Below are 20,335 nucleotides of genomic sequence, written 5' to 3' on the forward strand. Positions count from 1 at the left end.
GGGTGGGAGAGGTGTTTAAATGCTTCCCACTTCTGTTAACTTCCTGCACATGGACAGCTGGTTTTTCCAGAAGATGTCAAGGCTCAAATACGTGGGGACATAATCAGGCATAAGATGACGTCACTTACAACTTAAAACAGTCCAGCCAGGCTCACGTCACTTTGATCTTTGGTTTTTATTCACTGGCTATGAGCATGTTTATGGACAATCGTGTAATCAAGCGAGCTCAGGTCTCATCCATTTCTTACCTAGCAATGAACAAAGGTTCTAACAAACTTGGCACGCGTGAGCAGAGCCATTTATTATTAAATAAAACTCAGGAGGAGTCTGGCAGCACCTTTTCTGACTCATAAATGTTATTTAAAAGCATAAGCTTTTGTGAGCTGCAGCTTAGTTCACTGGGCGCGCAGAACAGCTAGACTGACGCAGGGTGTGAATTACGATGAGGTAGGGAGTAGAGAGGAGAAGACAGGCTGGTTATGCAGGTGCAGGAGACATGCAAGGCCGGCTGCCCGGCACCTTGTCACTTAGCAGTTGTAATGTGTGAAAAACCCATCGTGTTTGTTGAGATCTGCTGAGATAGCATGAAACTTTTTGGTGATTGTGAGTTCAGCAACCTTCCCCTCAGCTGTGCTATTACGGTCCCTTTTTTCCCAAAATGGTGACTTTGAGGTCGAAATGCTCCGATACTTCTTTGTCCTTGTTTTGAGCCCTGTCGTCAAACTTGTGTCCATGAATGCTTTTGCGTATCTGTTGATGTGAGGTATAGCTCATGAAATCTGCTGTCTTTTAATAGCATTTATTAGCCTGAGAAAGTACAACAGACTCCTTCAGATCTTTGGCTACTCTAGCCTAACGGGATTCTTCTTGTTAAATAGTTCCTCTTCTTTGGATAATGGCTGTTTTCCTTTCAGCCACCTGGGCTTCTCACAAATACTCTCTTCTCATTGGAAACCGAGAGTGGATGTCCAGGAATGGCCTCCTGCTCCGAAATGATATTGACGACGCGATGACTGAGCACGAACGCCGAGGCCGCACGGCTGTTCTCGTGGCTGTGGATGGTAGGCTTGAGGTTGGATTTGGGTATTCAGGGTTCAGTATTTTATTCTGAAAAGACCGAGAGAGGTGCAGGGGAGGGGAATGCTTGGTGTGCTGGAACCGTCGGGCGGGATAGGAATGGGTATCAATGGGGAAAAATTATTCCCAAAGATGCATTTCATAACGTAAGTTCATATTCTAAATAATGAACAAAACAGCAGAGTAGTTCTGTATTACTATTTAAGAGCAAGATGTAGCTGTTACAATAAACATGAATGCACAATCCTTTGGCAGGCTAAAACTTGGTATGTTAACAATTGTCAGTGACTGTTTCTCCCTTAAATAATGCAGATAAATATACTATCAAGTAATTTTGCCTTAAAGTATTCAGAATGATTCCTATTAAACTCCTTTGGAAATAAAGTGTTCTGTTGGTTTCATTGTAACATTTCAACCATATGTTGACCTAAATTGAATGCCGCAATAAACCAGGTTGAATGCAGTGTGCATAAGCACATTATCTTCTTGCTCCCATTTGCTTAAACAAACTCAAGTTTATTCTTCATGGAGGTACAGGTAGTCCTCGCTTAATGACCAGAATTGGGACTGGAATTTAGGTCACTAAGCGATGTAGTCATTAAGCAAATCTGGACCCAATTTTATGACCATTTCCTGGCGGTCATTAAGTGAACCATGTGGTCGTTAAGTGAATCACACAGTTCCCTATTAATTTTGCTTATTGGAAACCAGCTGGAAAGGTCAAAAATGGTGGTCGCATGACCGTGGGACACAGCAGCCATCATAAATGGCGACTGTTGTCAAGTGCCCGAATCGCGATCATGTGATTGCCAGGATGCTACAACAGTTGTAAGTGTGAGGAATGGTTGTAACATAGATTTTTGCAGGTCTTTATATTTTGTGATTTTCTCCAGTTCTTTATTATTATTATTATTATTGTTATTATTATTATTATTATTATTATTAAAAGTTGTATGCCACCTGACTCTCAACAACTGGGGCAACTCACAGCAATCAAACAAATAAATGACAATTGTTGTTTATTCGTTTAGTCGCTTCCGACTCTTCGTGACTTCATGGACCAGCCCACGCCAGAGCTTCCTGTCGGTCGTCAACACCCCCAGCTCCCCCAGGGACAAGTCCTTCACCTCTAGAATATCATCCATCCACCTTGCCCTTGGTTGGCCCCTCTTCCTTTTGCCCTCCACTCTCCCCAGCATCAGCATCTTCTCCAGGGTGTCCTGTCTTCTCATTATGTGGCCAAAGTATTTCAGTTTTGCCTTTAATATCATCCCCTCAAGTGAGCAGTCTGGCTTTATTTCCTGGAGGATGGACTGGTTTGATCTTCTTGCAGTCCAAGGCACTCTCAGAATTTTCCTCCAACACCACAGTTCAAAAGCATCGATCTTCCTTCTCTCAGCCTTCCTTATGGTCCAGCTCTCGCAGCCATATGTCACTACGGGGAACACCATTGCTTTAACTATGCGGGCCTTTGTTGTCAGTGTCATGTCTCTGCTCTTAACTATTTTATCGAGATTTGTCATTGCTCTTCTTCCAAGGATTAAGCGTCTTCTGATTTCCTGACTGCAGTCAGCATCTGCGGTAATCTTCGCACTCAGAAATACAAAGTCTTTCACTGCCTCTACATTTTCTCTAGCAAACTACATTTGCTAGTTATCAATCAAGCTGGTTGCCATAATCTTGGTTTTTTTGAGGTTTAGCTGCAAGCCAGCTTTTGCACTTTCTTCTTTCACCTTCATCATAAGGCTCCTCAGTTCCTCTTCACTTTCAGCCATCAAAGTGGTATCATCTGCATATCTGAGATTGTTAATGTTTCTTCCAGCAATTTTAACTCCATCCTTGGATTCCTCAAGCCCAGCATGTTGCATGATGTGTTCTGTGTACAAGTTGAATAGGTAGGGTGAGAGTATACAGCCCTGCCGCACTCCTTTCCCAATCTTAAACCAGTCCGTTGTTCCATGGTCTGTTCTTACTGTTGCTATTAGGTTGTTATACAGATTCCTCAGGAGGCAGACAAGATGACTTGGTATCCCCATGCCACTAAGAACTTGCCACAATTTGTTATGGTCCACATAGTCAAAGGCTTTAGAATAGTCAATAAAACAGAAATAGATGTTTTTCTGAAACTCCCTGGCTTTTTCCATTATCCATCGGATATTGGCAATTTGGTCCCTAGCTCGTCTGCCTTTTCTAAACCCAGCTTGTACATCTGGCAATTCTCGCTCCATGAATTGCTGAAGTCTACCTTGCAGGATCTTGAGCATTACCTTACTGGCATGTGAAATGAATGCCACTGTTTGATAGTTTGAACATTCTTTAGTGTTTCCCTTTTTTGGTATGGGGATATAAGTTAATTTTTTCCAATCTGATGGCCATTCTTGTGTTTTCCAAATTTGCTGGCATATAGCATGCATTACCTTGACAGCATCATCTCACAAGATTTTGAACAGCTCAGCTGGGATGCCGTCGTGTCCTGCTGCCTTGTTATTAGCAATGCTTCTTAAGGCCCACTCAACGTCACTCTTCAGGATGTCTGGCTCTAGCTCACTGACCACACCGTCAAAGCTATCCCCGATATTGTTATCCTTCCTATACAGGTCTTCTGTATATTCTTGCCACCTTTTCTTGATCTCTTCTTCTTCTGTTAGGTCCTTGCCATCTTTGTTTTTGATCATACCCATTTTGGCCTGGAATTTACCTCCAATGTTTCTAATTTTCTGGAAGAGGTCTCTTGTCCTTCCTATTCTATTGTCTTCTTCCACTTCCGCACATTGCTTGTTTAAAAATAATTCCTTATCTCTTCTGGCTAACCTCTGGAATTTTGCATTTAATTGGGCATATCTCCCCCTATCGCTGTTGCCTTTGCCTTCCTTCTTTCTTGGGCTACTTCTAGTGTCTCAGCAGACAGCCATTTTGCCTTCTTGGTTTTCTCTTTCTTTGGGATGTATTTTGTTGCCGCCTCCTGAATAATGTTGCGAACTTCTGTCCAGAGTTCTTCCAGGACCCTATCTACTAAGTCCAGTCCCTTAAATCGATTCTTCACCTCCACTGCATATTCCTTAGGAATATTAGTGAGCTCATATCTAGCTGATCTGTGGGTCTTGCCTAATCTCTTTAGTCTGATCCTAAATTGTGCAATAAGAAGTTCGTGATCAGAACTACAGTCAGCTCCAGGTCTTGTTTTTACCGACTGTACGGATGTCCGCCACCTTTAGCTGCAAAGGATGTAGTCAATCTGATTTCGGTGTTGTCCATCTGGTGAAGTCCACGTATAAAGCCGTCTCTTAGGTTGTTGGAAGAGAGTGTTTGTTATGCAGAGTGAGTTGTCTTGGCAAAATTCTATCAGCCTATGTCCTGCTTCGTTTTGTTCTCCCAGGCCATGCTTACCTGTAATTCCAGGTGTCATTTGACTGCCCACCTGAGCATTCCAGTCTCCTGGGATGAAAATAACATCTCTTTTAGGCGTGTTGTCCAGTAGGTGCTGCAGATCCTCACAGAACTGCTCTACTTCAGCTTCTTCAGCATCTGTGGTTGGGGCGTATATTTGTATCACTGTGATGTTAGATGGCTTGCCCTGAATTTGAGTTAAGATCATTCTATCGTTTTTTGGATTGTATCCAAGGACTGCTTTAGCCACTTTACTATTAATTATGAAGGCTACTCCACTTCTTCTGTGGTCCTCTTGTCCACAGTAGTAGATCTGGTGGTCATTTGATGTGAAGTGGCCCATTCCAGTCCATTTCAGTTCACTGACGCCCAAAATGTCTATCTTTAATCTTGACATCTCACCAATAACCACATCCAGTTTGCCCTGGCTCATAGATCTTACATTCCAGGTTCAAATGGTATGTTGATCCTTAGAACATCGGATTCGCCGTTCACCACCAGCACCGTCGGCCGCTAGCCGTCCTTTCGGCTTTGAGCTAGCTGCGTCATCACGTCTGGGGCTAGTTGAACTCATCCTCTGTTCCTCCCCAGTAGCATTTTGACCATCTTCCGACCTGGGGGTCTCATCTTCCGATGGTATACCGACATATCTCTGGTTGTACTGATCCATTTAGTTTTCACGGCAAGAATACTGGGGTGGGTTGCCCTTACCTTCCCCAGGGATCGCATTTAGTCTGACCTCTCTGTCATGACCTTCCGGTCTTGGGTGGCCCTTCACTGTTTAGCTCATGGCATCATTGAGGTGCTCAAGCTCCAGCACCACAACCAGGTAACGATCCTTTGCTGAAGATAAATTACAATAAAATGACTAAAACATAAACCAGAAGTAAGTCAGATCCCACTAAGTTTGGGGGAGCAGAATTTTCTTTTTCTTCCCCAGCTCCACCCCTTCCAGCACACACCACATTGACTAGACAAGGTGGAAGAACATCTTCCACTGCATTTATTTTGGCAGGAAAGAGAGACTAAAAGAGAGGAGGGAAGGAGAGAACGGGAGGAAAAGCAGGTCTTTTCTGCGGGCGTTGGTGCCTTCACGGGAACCTGCCTGTCTCCTAGGGGAGCTGTGCGGCTTGGTGGCCATTGCTGACACCGTGAAGCCCGAAGCGGATCTCGCCGTCCGGACGCTGAAGGGGATGGGTCTGGAGGTGGTTCTGATGACGGGGGACAACGGCAAAACCGCTCGGTCTATTGCTTCTCAGGTGAGCTGCTGGACGCCACTGAGGTTTCACGGTGTGGCCAAACCCGTATAAACATTCGCTTAACGTACGTGTCCCACTACTGCCACTGATCGTTGGAGAAACGCCTGCGGAGGATGAGAATCTCTTGCGGCGTCTCGCCGCCTCGGCCCCCCCGGGTTCCAGGTGTGCCGTTCTCGTGTCCCCCCTTTGCGGGTTTCAGTCTTCCTCTCTCTTACCTTAGGTCGGCATCACCAAAGTGTTTGCCGAAGTGCTCCCCTCCCACAAAGTCGCCAAAGTGAAACAGCTGCAGGAGGAAGGGAAACGGGTGGCCATGGTGGGTGACGGCATCAACGACTCCCCGGCCCTGGCCATGGCCAATGTTGGCATTGCCATTGGCACCGGCACGGATGTGGCCATAGAAGCAGCCGACGTGGTTTTGATCAGGGTAAGTGGTGCGATGAGGGGAAGGCCCTGCAAAGAGCAGAGGCTATCCAGATAACAAGGCTAAGCCAGCCTCAGTTTGTGCCAGTGTTTCTCAACCTCAGCAACTCTAAGCTGTGTGGACTTCAATTCCCAGAATTCCCCAGCCAGCAGGGAATTCTGGGAGTTGAAGTCCAAGCAACTTAGAGTTGCTGAGCTTGAGAAACACTGGTTTGTGCATTTCCTTTCCCAAATGTACGGGAACAGTTAGGTGGGAATCCCAGCATTGGAAGGGGCTTTCAGCCAAGCCCTGCTTAGCTGATCCATGTTAGGTGTTCAGACTCTCGTAGGACACCTTCAGTGAAGGGAGTCCAGCACCTCACTGGTGGTTCGTTGCCCTGTCAACTGCTCTGACTGGGGATGTCCTCGTTCCTGGTGCCCGTCCGTCATTTTAACGAAGAATGAAGCATGGATGGGCAATTGTTTTGGTGGCCAGGAAGTACATTTGGAGAAAGGGAAAGGCCCCAGTGGGTAGAGGGGTGGCGCAAAGTGAGCAGGCCAGAGCCAGGATTTTCTAAAGTTATTTTGTTTTTCCTATTCTGGGAGAGAAGAGCATTTATTCATTCATTGTTTGGGGCCTATTCTAGATGTAGGCATCCATTTTTGTGTTTCCTTCTCCAGAGAGAGCTGGAAGCCCAACAGCCTAGCGCAGTGTTTCTCACTTTGGCAACTTTTAAGAGGTGTGGACTTCAACTCCCAGAATTCCCCCGGCAGCAAGTCCGCACCTCTTAAGGTTGCCAAGGTTGCGAAACACTGGTCTAGTGGGAGTGGTTTAAGGGAAGCAAAACAGAGTTAGGGGCTGTAGGTTGCCCACCCTGCCCCTGAATTTTGTGGTGGTAGATGTACCTTTTAAAATGGTCCAGTGGTGCTGAGTTAGCTGGGGTCTGGAAACCAGTGTTGTAATATTCCTTGCTTTTGTTAAGATCCCAGGAATCTATCTTAAGTTAAGACCAATCATGTTAACTACTTTCTGGAACAACTTACTTTGCAGAATGATTTGCTGGACGTGGTGGCAAGCATCGACTTATCCCGGAAGACTGTTAAAAGGATACGCATCAACTTTCTCTTTGCGCTCATTTACAACCTTATTGGTATCCCCGTCGCTGCTGGTGGGTAACCTTTCTTGGTGTCCTCCCCAAAGCAGCCTTTAAGTGCGTGTAGAGCTAATAAATAAAGCAGAAAGCTGCAGGAAATGGTGCCCGAGAAAAGCAGTGGAGGAAGATGACGTTGAATTCCAGGCCTTCCTTCCGCTTTGCTTCAGTTAGTTAGAGAAGGGAGGGATTCTCGAGTTTAGCAGGACAAAACAGAGACAACTTGGAGGGGTAAGAACTGTGTTCTGGGCAAGTGGCCTCCTCAGTCCCCTCCAGTTTCTAGTTTCTAAACTAGATTCTAAACTAAAACCAGGTTCTAGTTTCTCTTCTCTCCCCCGCCCTCCCTCCAGTGGCAGGAAGTAGTCATGAAGACGCTTCGCGCCCTGGGCACTACCACTGGTGTTTCCAGGTTCACGTTTCAGGGACCCCTTTGAGCTCTTGGCATTCTTGTCCTAGGCGTCTTCCTGCCGGTCGGCTTGGTCCTGCAGCCTTGGATGGGCTCTGCAGCGATGGCCGCGTCCTCCGTGTCGGTCGTGTTGTCTTCCCTGCTGCTAAAGCTGTGAGTAGCTCTGCAGATGGGTGGGGAGGAGCACGCCGTGATTCGGGCAGGAGGGGGCGAGAAAGCAGAGCTTCCACATTGTCACCTTCGGCCACCGCTCGACGTTTCCTTTTTATCACCTCCACCACCTAAAGGCCATCCAGGACTTGATCTTTAGCTAAACAAGGAGTGGAAGCCGGAATGCTTTCTGGTTGCCCGCCTTCCTCGTGGGCCACCTCCATTAGTGAAAGGGCTGGATGTCCATGGAGGCGAAGTTGCCCTCTGGATTAGAACTGGGGGGTTGGTTAAATTGGAACTTTAGGGGAGCTGCATACAAAAACAAGCGAAGCAGGCATGGTGTTAGAAGAGGTGTTCCCAGGGGGAAAGGGAAACCCACTCCGATGGATGAGGAAGGCTTGTAATGATGCTGTGCCAACCAAGTCTTGTGAAGGAGCTGTTTAGTGAATGATGTGGGGAAATGTTTGGGGGGTACAGAAGGGGTGGCCAGAGAAATCATGAAGTTTCTTGACTGGGGGTGGTTTTGTGGGAGACTTGTGCCCTTCAAACTTTGCCCCAGCCTCCCCCGCAAAAGGAGAAGGTGCCAGAAATGTCAGCCTCGCGCACTTGGGTGCTCTGGGCGCCATAAGCCCCAGGAGGCTGCTGATGGGCACTCCCTGGCATGAGTTTTAAAGAGCCATGCACCAATCCGGGCTGTATTTCCCCCCCCCCCCCCCAGTTACAGGAAGCCTACCTGTGAGAAGTACGAGCGCCACGCCCGCACCCAGGTGAGACACAAGAGCCCCTCGGAAATCAGCGTCCACATCGGGATCGACGACGTCAGGCCGGGATCCCCGAAACTGAGCCTCATGGACCGAATCATCCACTACAGCCAAGCCTCCATCAGCTCCCTCTTCTCCGACAAGCGCTCCCTCAGCAACATTGCCCTGAGCGAACCCGACAAGCATTCGCTCCTGGTTGGGGATTCCCGGGAGGAAGATGACGCCACCGTCTGAGGACGCGGAGCAGGGCCCACTCCCTCCACAAGCAGCCTGGGCCACCTGGGAGCAGTCTGGACATCTCTTGGGCTTGGCCTGCTCAGATGAATGAGGGCACCGCTGCTTTCTTCCCAGGGAGTTCTGCACTGTGTGGCCCCTCTTAGCAGGCCAGAGCATGACAGAAGACCCCAAGATGGAGCAAGACCCGGTACTGAGTTGTTTTCCAAATTGATCTTCTGGTGAGAAGCCGAAGAAGGACATCCTCTGGTTGCCACCAGCACGTGGTTTTCAGGTTTTGTTGTTGTTTTTCCATTTGCCAAAGAAGCGTGCTCTACCTCTGCCACACGGCAGCATAGGCATCTCGGAAGAGATCACCCCTGGAATTGGGGAACAGCAGAGCAGGCCGCCTTCTGCAGGCCTTCCCTCCCTCTTGGCAACTTCAGATCAAGACCCTCCTCCCTGTGGGGCGGTTGGTAGGCCAGTCAGGCCCTGGCACCTTGCGGGCTGCTCTCCCGGCCAAGGGCGCATCAGCAGGACCCATCTCATGTCGTCCTGCCCTCCGTCATTTGTGGCTTGCGAGGGACACGGGGGGGCTTATTGGCAGGACTGGGGGACAGGCTCTTGGGGCCCCCATTGTGGCCAACCCCACCTGGCTTGCTGGACTCAGAGCCCCCCCCCCCCCAGCTCTGTCGAGTTTCTTCCCTTCCGGCTCCCTGAGGGAGCCCAGCCAAGCGAGCCTTTCACTTTTCCTCAGATAATCCTCCAGAGCCCTGAAGAACTGGGGCTGCCCGACTGCCTCCGTGCTGCTCCCAGCCCTCCTCCTGGTTTCCTATCATGGTATGAATGATTGGTACGGTTTGCACAGATCGGGGGACTCCGGGGCAGAGCAGCAGCTCCCCGCGAGGGCTGTTCTCCTCCGTAACAAATGCCCGAACACGGGTTTGCCTGGATTGCAGAACAGAATTGGCCTTAGCGCGCACCTTGCTGCTCTTCGCGATTGTGGATTAGCAGGTGCAAGATTTCAGCCCTGTGAAATGGCATAATCAATGAGCTGAACTTGTGTATTAAGGGGTCTGTTTACCTGTTAATGGACTTGTCTTCATTCAGAGCATTTTTAAGTAGTGAGATATACCTATCAGGATCAAAATTCAGGGAAAAAAAATCTTGTTTATTTAAATCTCAGTTTTGTTTCAGTCACAAGATTTCAGCATCTCTAATACCCCTTATAAAACCATTTGGAATATACAAATAGGGAAACGTAGCCCAAGCCATAGCTTTTTAAAATAATTTCTCCTTAAATCCTTTAGCTGTTTTGAGTGCCCTCCAAGAGAGAGGGCTCAGAAATTGTGGTGGTGGTGGTGATGATGACAACGACAATACAGGAGTGCCACACCTTCTGCAGAATTCTTTGTGGATCAGTGAAAATCCACTTCCAGAGGCCTCTTGCACTATTTATTTATCTTTTCTGGGAGTTGCACACAAAAAAACATCCTCAGTGCCCCACTGCATCCACTAAAGATTCCAGGGGGTGAAAAAAAAAGATTGTGTACCAAAAAAGGTTATCAGGGAGAATTAAGATCTCCTCCTGACCGGTTTCTCTCCCCCCCGCCATTCCCAAGCATGCTGGAGGCCAGTTTTAGCTATCAAGCCCCTAATTCTGATCCTAGCTGGAGTTTGATCAGGCTGTTAGGAAAAGTGGCTAATGTCTGGCTTGCCCCCCTTCCTAAGCCAGCACCTTCCAGAGGTATTTGGATCATGGTTCCCAAAATCCCCAGCTTGGCCAAGGACATTGCAGCTGTTTCTGTTCTGCTTGCTGGCCAAAAGTCTCGCAGCGAGACGGGTGCCCAGTTTCATGCTGGCTGAGATGGGCAACCCTCACCTTTGAGGGGGACTGTGCAGATGGCCCAGGCCCCTTGGGAAACAAGCTGGCATTGACACTTTTGAGGATGAACAAAGTAAGCTTTGATTTTTTAAATATAAAAGTTTTATTCTGTTCACAGAGCAGGGCATATCTTAGGGTAATATGTAATATGTAATATCTTACATATTAATGTAAGTAATGATATCCCTCAGTTTAATCAGGTGAATAATACTAGTAGTGTGCAAAACTGAAAATTCACACAGTGAATTGAATTTTGTAATTTCAGGAGGAAATCATCCTTTTTTTTTTAAATATTCCCCCTCATCCGGTTCTCTGTCATCTTGGCATGACTTGGTAAGATTTTTAGAATCTTTATCTCCATATTTTTGTGAAAAATATTTTATACTTGGCTTTGTTTCAAAGAACCAAAAGTTGCTTTTTTGCCTTGAATGTACAGTGCTCATCGAAAATGTAAAGTTACTCTTTCTGTAAATAAGTATCCTTCCTGCCTCAAGCACACTTATCAGGTGTCTTAAATTATCAGGTGTCAGTCAAAACCGCTTCAAAAGCAGATTTTAGAATAAGCTATGCATTGCAATTTAATTGTATTTATTTTTGCTATTTGCTTCTGGCAAAACGTGCACCTGGAACGTTTTCTGATTTATTTAAATTATTACATGAAACATACATACAGATGTACGTGCAAGTCAGCCCCCCCCCCCCGTGTCTTTCCTTCCCATCTTTACCTGGCGTTTAAATTCAGAGGTTTCTGTTTCTCTTCCCTTCCCCTCCTAGCTGGGTGTGCACTCCTTTTAAAACGCTGCATCCCTCCCTTTGGATGTGCACGTGTGTGCATTTCAGGCAGAACCCATTTTTTAAAAAATGCTGAAAAACTGCTTCAGGGAGACCAGGGTCAGTGATGGCACAGTGATCACGCACTGCTGGCTCACGCTTTATAATTTCCTTTAGCCTCCTAGAAGATCTTCCAAGCCAGCCTCAGTCTTCTTAAAACGCACAGGATTTGCTTCCCATCGTTTCTGGTTCCTGCATCCAGCAGCCAGGCTGGCTGGATATGATGCAAGCCACAGTCCAAGCATTGCAGTCCAAACACAGGCACCCCAAGTCATAACGGGGGTCCGCTTCCGGAGCAGGCTTCTCACTCCAGTGATGCATGTCTTATGCAAACATCCTTCAACTCATTCAAAATTAAAATGGTGCAGAGTTTGTTTTATTGCATTTGTGGTGGGGATTTCTGCAGCCTTTGGCGCCTTCCACACGTTCCATGGGGGGCAAATGTTTATGCTGCAGCTGCCCATCCCCGTCCTGTTAAGTGGGTCTGTCTGATACGGGCACCCTCTGACTAAACCGCCTCTGTGAATTCAGAAAACCACACTCTGCAGATCCCTTACGGTGATCAGAGTTGCCTTTCCCTTTTTCTCCAGCAAAATAAAAATCGCTGCTTGTTTTTAAACAAAGCTAGAACCGTTTTTGCCTCCCTGAGCCTCTGGAGATGGTTTGCTTCCTCTGGCCAAAAAGCAGAAGTCCCAGATCTGCTGATTCCATTTTCAGGAAACAGTCCAAGGTTGTTGAAGGAAAGCCAAAAAGAATGTTAAACAACCCTGTGCAATATTAGTTTATGATACATTATTTGTTACTTGGAGAATGTGACATGACCTTCACCTCTATAAAATGTTATACTGGAACATTAAATGCTGTGTTGAATTTTTCTTTTAATGATGCTTTCTGCTTAGAAAGATAGGTTGTAGTTAAATATTCTCACCCATCAGAATTATATCTTGCATTCTTGAGCATGTTCTCCTTTCATAGAATTAAGGAGAATTTTGGAAATCACAATGTCCAATGATCTGCAATGGCAGGATCCCCTGCTGTAGTATCTCTGACAGATGGCCATCCCAGCCTCTGGTTTAAATACTTTTGGTAAAGGAGAGGGTGCTACCTCCAAAGGCAGAATTGTCCATGGTTGAACATTAGGAGAAGCTCATCCTGGTGTCTGGATGAAATCTACTTCCCTGCATTTTAACGTCCTGTCTCCTGGAACAGCTCTGAGCAATTCAGCTCTTTCTTCTACATTTATATACCTTTTATGTACTTGAGGAAAGCTATTGTGTCTCTGCAAAGTCTTAAGAGGAGGTTGAGCATACCCAGCATCTTCAACTGTTCCTCCTAAGTTTTCTCCTTCCAGACTCCTTATAATTGCTTGCCTTACTGGTAACACTCCTCATTCAGAATTAGTTCCTGTATACTGAGAATCTCCTGTGTTTAACTGAAAGGAAGGCTAGATTTTTTTTTCAGGAAGAGTTTAGTTTTGATATTGGAGGGTCATCTTTGATGTGCTGCAAATATGGTAATGGAGGCAAATGAAGGGTTTTTTTTAAAATCTAGTCTTCCTTTAATGGGGAAAATATCTAAAATTTGAGGTCATGTTCCTTCTGGATAAATACATGAAGTACAAACTTTAGAGCAGGATGCACAAGAGGGTAAACTGCAGGCAGCAATTGAATGGGTTGCTCATTGGGCCTGGCCTCACCAGTAAGGCCAAATATCAGCAAAATCAGTGGTGGAGAGAGTTGCCCATTCAGTTCAGCAGAATCTGGAGGGCCACAAGCTCCCCACCAGAAGGCCCCCAGAAAATCTCATAGCACATTTTTTCACTGATTTTACTGAAGAGATCCAACAGTGCAGAAACGTTGCACAAGAGAAGTGTCAATGCTTCATCAGGTTCCTGGCCATCTTTATCACAATCATTTCATACTTACAGGTGGTCCTCAGTGAATTACGTTAATTGAGACTGGGAACTCCATGCTAAGCGATGTGGTCATAAAGTGTGATGTCACACAGCTGCGCCACCGTGCAGTGGCATCTTCAGTTGCTGCAGTTAGGTGAATCCCACGTGGTTATTAGGCCAGACGTCATGATCACCCTCTGTGACCTCCTGCCGGCCTCCCCGTTGACTCTGCTTGTTGGATGCCAGCAATGGTCATCAACCGAGGGCTACCTGTATACGGAAGCTTAAAAAAAAACCTTAATTCTTGAAGCTTTTTTGAAAGGAGGGGATCCATTTTCTTCCAATGTTTTGCCATTATGTGGACTCATGTTCAGGTCACTAGTTTTCTTTGTGGCCCATAATTACAGATCTGTATTGACTTCACACCAAAATATAAAATTAAAAGTATATCAGTTGCTGTGTCCTAGTTAAAAGTCTCTCTAAAAGAAGACTGTTTTCTCCCACTCCCTGAAAGATGAAAGGGGGGGCTATCCTGGTTGGAAGGGGGCAAGAGGTTCCTAGCAAGAGGAGGGGGCTGCCACTGAGGAAGTCCTTCAAGTTCAGCCCTGTGATCTCATGAGGCATGGGCACCATCGCATGCTTGGTTAGATGCCACTAACTGGAAAATGCACGCCTGGAGGAGATGAGGGCCCCAGCCACAAAGGGCTTTACGGGCTCCCTCCAACACCTTCCATTGGGCCTCGAAGCCTCCCAGCAGCCAGTACAGCTCACACTAAACAGGTGCCGTGCTGCTGAACCACCTAGGGCTGGGCTAGCAAGCAGGTGGCTGCATTCTGTGCCAGCTGTGGCTTCCAGCTTGGCCTCAGCAGCATGGGGAGTGGCCTTGAAGGACAGGAGGAGAGCCACTACCAAGGCAACGGTCAGATAAGCAGGGCTTGAGCCTGGGCTAAGAAGCTAACTTAAGGAAACGTCTCAGACAAGCCCCTCTCTAGTTCATGGGAAGATAAAGCGAGGGAGGGGGGAAGCATGTTCAGACTTGCAAGATTCTGCTGCTACAGCTGTTCCAATAAAAGTGGTCCTGACTTAGATGGCATTGGTGTCTTAGTCTGGTCTGCCTTGTGGGGCTGACACAGCCCCACATAACACAGTTTTCTGTGGTCTAACAGAGAGGGCCAGAATCACTGTCTGTAATGATGGCCTATTCTAATATACATCAGACTCATAAGCAGGAATTCAAAGATACTGATTTATTAAAGAACAGTAAGCAGGATCACAAAGAAAGCTGAGAATGGTGAAAGTGCGGCAAATGCAAACTAAAAACCCTCGGTGCAAACGAAATCCCTCGCCCCGTGGAATCTTCTCAAGTCCACAATCCCAGGTGCTCCTAACGGTTTCTGACGGTCTGCGGGAAAAGTCCTTGAGCAGAGGAAATCACCCAAACACATTCCATTCCCCTGATTCCACATACAGAGCTTGGCACGAGGTCTCGCAGCAGCTCCCTCCCAAACAGAAACACGCGTCAGTGCCACGGCATGGGAAACGTTACGATGTTTGAAATACGTTGAAACAGTGAACATGACTCTGGCTTCCTTGGCTCTTGGTCCAAGAAAGGACATGACTCTGTCAGACCAGCCAAAGATGGCTGAAGGATCTCCTGGCCACAGTGTCTACCTGCCACTCTGTCAGGAGCCATGAGTCCAGGAAAACTCTTGGATTACTCGCTCCTTCAGGGGAAGTGTGACCCCTTCCCAGAGCAACAGACGGAATTTCTATGGCACCAGAAGATTTCTGTCCCAACAATGTCTCTCATCTTGCTGGGATTCAATCTATCCTGCCCCACTTTGACTTTCACAGCCTCCAGGCTCTGGGTAGGAATTTCTACCACATCTGCTTGGCCTGCGGGGATGAGATGTATTGATGATGCTTAATTCCAAAGCAAAGCTCGTCCTTGTCATGGTTCCTGTTCCAATGTTCCTGAAACATCGTAAGTTCCCATGCCATCATAGTGCTGACATGTGTTGCTGAACAGGAGGGAGCTGCTGCTGTTAGTTCGTACCAGGCAGGAGGCTGGATGACGCGAGCGCGAAGGAATTCATGTTTGGGCTAACTTGCCTGGCCGAGGTCATTACCCAAAGACGGCCAGCAACCGTTAGGAGCACCTGCAGTGGAATGGAATTGTACTGACACTGGGGGGAGGGGTCTGGGTTTGCTTATGGTTTAATTGGAAGAAATCCTGCGCTTTTGGTATTCTCAGCTTTGCCTGTGATTCTGCATACTATTCATCAAATTAGATTTCCATAAAATTCTACGTGAGTCTGATTGTTGATTTGGATAGGCAGTCATTACAGTCTTCTCCAAGTGGTTTCATGTAGAAAATAGTCTATGGGAGAGGGCTGAGCCTGGGGCACTCTGCATTAGTATCCAAGGCCTCAATCTCCTTCCAATACCAATTGGAATCGCTCGCTTAGGAAGGAGAGGGACCACTGTAAAACAGTGCCATCAGTCCCCAACCCTTGCAATCAGCCCCAAAGGGTACCATGCTCAATGGTATCAAATGCCACTGAGTGTCTTAACCACACAAAGAGTGGTGTAGTGCGCCTCTGCCATCTTAAGTCCTGCTATCAGCCATTCACCAGAGCAACCAACATTGTTTCCAACTCAGACCCAGATAATCCATCTCATCCGGGACGTTTCCTCCAGACTCATGACAAACCATGTACAATGGCCAGCAGAAGGAACCTCTTGGTCCCACAGAACCCAAAAGGGAATGAGCCACCTTGAATAATGCTATTGGCCAGCATTTTGCAGACACAATGAATGCAGAGACATGTTGGAGCTTTGCTGTCCTTGACCTGCCACAGTGTAGGCCCAAAAGTGGTTCATACCTGTGGCCAGACATCTTGTTCACTGCCAGTGTTGCTCCAGGTGTCTCTTCAGGTGCTTCCTCTCTTTCACCATTGATGGCAGAAGGCCCGTTGGTGGGAGCTAGCAAAACAGCTCCCAAAGTGTGCAGCCTGGACAGAGTAAGGAATGAGCAGGAATGTACCCATGTACCCAGAGCAGGGTTACCTGGCAAGCCACCCTTCCCTATTCTGGTGCCATACAGATGAGTTGGAAGGGCAAATCCACTACTAAAGACATTTCCTAGAAGACGGGATCAGAATTATCTGGTCCCATCTTCTAGGAAATTCCTGTGCTAGTGAGTTTGAAACTCCCTTTCACTGTCACCAATCACATGTTCTTACATATCTAGGATTAAACCTAAAGAATGGGAGATACCAGGCAAGGTGGAACCCAGCAGCACCTCCTGTTTTGTACACACACATATCAATACAGAGTTGCCTGCGATTTCCAAAGTATTTGCTTAAGATGTGGTCTCAGCATTAGCAGCACCTGGCCAACTTGGTGTGTGCCAAGAAGCCAAGCATGGTTAGTATTTGGGGTTCATCAGGAAATCCCTGGGTGAGAAGGCTACACCAGGAAGTGAAAAGACATCCCAGGAGAAGACAATAACCAATCACTTGCTCAGCATTGCCAAAAACCCTGTATGGAAGTGTCCATTAATCTCAACAGACTTGACTTCGGAAGCAGAGGCTCTCAACCAGAGCTGCACAAAATTGCTGAAGAGAGAAATTTGCAGCCCTGGAATTGCAAAGCATGCAGAGCAGAGGCGACACATGCTTCCTGCCCCCTGATCTTGAATGTTTCAACCATCAGAAATGGAACAACAACAGCAAAAAACCTGCAACAGCAAAGAACAGGAAGGCTATTTTCACAGAGGAAATCCACTGTGAGGCTGGTACAAAGGATTCACACTGACTATGCCCCACTGAAACAGGCATATCTTAAATCTATTCAAGTGCACTGTATCAAGTAATATAAAGTTGACTTGAGTTGAATTCAGTGCCTAACTTAGACACATTCAAGCAGCGTTCTTGGCATGCTGCAGATGTGATTTGCCATGCTGCCACCTTCTGGGACATTTGTGGCGCCAGACACCATTGGAGCCTTCTGCCTTTCCCGAGAGGGCAGGTGGTTCAGGCAGGGATCCCTCATCAAGCAACTGGGAAATAGCCATGTAAACAATACCCGTATGTAAATGTTCAGATAAGACCGGGGGGGGGGGGGGGGAGAGAAAGAGAGAGGGGGACCAATATACTGAAACTTGCTGTTGGCCAGATAAAGGGACCTGTATAGTCCTAGCAGCTGCATTTCCTTAATTTGTGAAGCTTTTTAACAATGGGCAAACATCTGTCTGCAATCCTGAGTCAGGTCTGCAGGGCAAGTGGCTTAATCAGACTCTCCACAAAGTGTTTGGGCTTTCCTGAAGCTGAGGAGGCATCCATCAGAACCAGAGGAGGGCAGGACAAGCAAGAACCCAGGAAATGGATTAATTCAAGAACCCTGACATCATTTTGAGTGAACACTCAGACTTTCTCACACAACGACCCCATGATGGTAAGCCATTGTTTGCTTAATGCAGTGTTTCTCAACCTTGGCAAGTTTAAGATGTATGGCCTTCAACCCCAATAGCTGGCTGGGGAATTCTGGGGGTTGAAGTCCACACGCCTTAAACTTGCCCAGGTTTGACACTTCATGTGTCAAAAAAGCCACAATGGATTTCAAACCACATCTTTCAAAGCACAAAGGCATACTCAACCGAAGTGAAAAAGTCACTCTTGTGGCTTAAGATTGCATGTGTGAAGCCAGCCCACATCCTTTCCCCCTTTCATCCAGTCTAAGAGGACAGATCCTTGCCTCTGAGATGTCCACAAGAAGGATGGGGCAGGGTAGAGTTACAGTAACTAGTCCTGAGAGACAGACTTCTTCTGATTGAAGTATTTGTAGCTCAGGGTTGAACTGGGGAGTCCTTGGTGCTCTCTGAGCCTTGTTGTTTTCTTGCAGACGTTTCATTGCCCATCTAGGCAACGTCTTCAGTGCGAAGAGGGAGTGGGCCTTGTTCTCTGTTTATATACGGTGGCTTGCCCTGCTTGTGTTGGTGGGGGTGTTGCTCTCTCCTTGGGAGTTCATTTTTCGCCCACTTTGTTGCATACATTTACATACATATTTTACATACCATTCAAAAGAGACAGTAAAAAAGCCAAAAGACCAGGACACTTCCTTGCCAGCAATCAACACCCAGATATGCAAAAATCAACACCAGGATTAACACCAGATGAACCATCAAACAGCACAATACACCCTAATCAAGGAATTATTAACGCAGGCAGTCAACCAAGCAGCAAACAACAGCCCAATCCAGGAACTCCCAAGGAGAGAGCAACACCCCCACCAACACAAGCAGGGCAAGCCACGGTATATAAACTGAGAGCAAGGCCCACTCCCTCCTTGCACTGAAGATGTTGCCCAGTCTGGCAATGAAACACCTGCAAGAAAACAGCAAGGCTCAGAGAGCACCAAGGACTCCACAGAGTTCTTCTGATTACCTCTGATTCCTTGGTTGCCCCCCTATGGGTGGATTGTTTCATCTTCTCTTAAAGCCAGCCCAACTGGATGGAATTGAGGAATTCCAGAGCTTTAGGAGACCATCTGTGAAGAGGTCCTTCCTTTCGTATGCCCTGAACCTCCCCGACCCCGATTTGACTTGATTGTATGATCCCATGTCAAGAAGTGTTGGCAGATGCTGGGAAAGCCTTTAGCCCAGGAGAGGTCAAAAAAGTCACACACCAAGCATTTCTATAAAAATAATTTATTTACAGAAAGCAAAAACAAAAGCAAAACATTTAAAGTACGTAGCTCCCTTTGGAGCAAGCCTTGCTGAGCTACATTTCCAGCAGAAAGAAAAAGAGGAAGTGAAGAACAAGTCCGGGCAGGATTCCTCCCACCCCCCAGGTGATTTGCATGAAGCACGTGAGAGGAGACAATCACTTGCAACCTTTTCACCCGGCCAAAATGACTAGGCACATATAGCAGTCTTAATCTGTTAGTAGGAAAAACCTCAACACTCCCCTTTTTACACTATAGATTAAGATGCAAACCAATCTTCTGACTTTATATGTCTTTCCATTCACATTACTTTACCATTATCTCCCCTTTGGTTTAACAGAAAGCTACCATCCTTCTTCCTGTGTTTTTCCAAACCTAGGTAATTGGTCACAACTCCAAGGCTTTTTAATATGAAATGGCTTTTCATGCAGGCTTCAAAATCAAGCCTTTGTTTTTCTGTTGATGTGAATAGCAGCAAATCATCAACATAAATGCACAGATACATACAGCCTTGTTTGTCCTTCTTCATATATACACAGGGATCTGCTTTTCCTTTTTCAAAACCAAAATTCTGCAGTTTTTCATCTACTTTTTGGTTCCAGGATCTAGCAGCTTGTTTTAACCCATAGATTGACTTCTGCAGTTCACAGACTAGATTCTCCCCTTTTTCATAGCCAGGGGGTTGCTGCATGTATAATCTGTGGTCTAAATCACCATAGAGAAATGCAGTTTGAATGTCATAGTGGTTAACTGACATTCCCTTGAGTGCAGCAACTTTTAACAGTAATCTAATTGATTCATCTTTAGTAACTGGTGCAAAAGTCTTGTCAAAGTCTAAATCTTTCCTTTGAGTGAACCCTTTTGCAACCAACCTTGCTTTATATTTTTGGATTTTGCCATCAGCATCCCTTTTCAGTTTGAAAACCCACCTACAACCCAGACAGCGTTCATTGGGAGGTAGATTTACCAGTTTCCATGTTTTATTCTTTTTCAAGGATGCTAATTCCTGTTGCATGGCAGAATGCCAATTTTGTGCAATCTCTGGTGGTAAAGCATTCACTTGTTCTAAAGACTCAGGTTCTGTGAATATGTGAAAAGCCTTTACTGTTTCAGCCTGAAAACGTGATGGAGGAACGCCTTTATTACTCCTCTGAGATCTGCGAGGTAATACAGGGCTTAAATTTTGACTCCTATC

General features: G+C 46.6%; 1 protein-coding gene across 1 annotated transcript in view; it reads left to right on the top strand.

Moving 5' to 3' along the window:
- The window catches only part of ATP7A (ATPase copper transporting alpha), a 30,884-nt gene extending 18,507 nt beyond the window's left edge, over positions 1 to 12,377 (top strand). Inside the window, exons 17-22 of the mRNA XM_063313684.1 lie at positions 915 to 1,061; positions 5,581 to 5,723; positions 5,944 to 6,147; positions 7,174 to 7,291; positions 7,730 to 7,832; positions 8,548 to 12,377. Of these exons, the coding sequence (XP_063169754.1) occupies positions 915 to 1,061; positions 5,581 to 5,723; positions 5,944 to 6,147; positions 7,174 to 7,291; positions 7,730 to 7,832; positions 8,548 to 8,824 (992 nt within the window). The 3' untranslated portion in view covers positions 8,825 to 12,377. The remainder of the gene's footprint in view (positions 1 to 914; positions 1,062 to 5,580; positions 5,724 to 5,943; positions 6,148 to 7,173; positions 7,292 to 7,729; positions 7,833 to 8,547) is intronic.
- The last annotated feature ends 7,958 nt before the right edge of the window (positions 12,378 to 20,335 follow it).

Source organism: Candoia aspera, chromosome 12 (genome assembly GCF_035149785.1).
Source record: "Candoia aspera isolate rCanAsp1 chromosome 12, rCanAsp1.hap2, whole genome shotgun sequence".
In the NCBI taxonomy this organism is placed as follows: Eukaryota; Metazoa; Chordata; class Lepidosauria; order Squamata; family Boidae; genus Candoia; species Candoia aspera.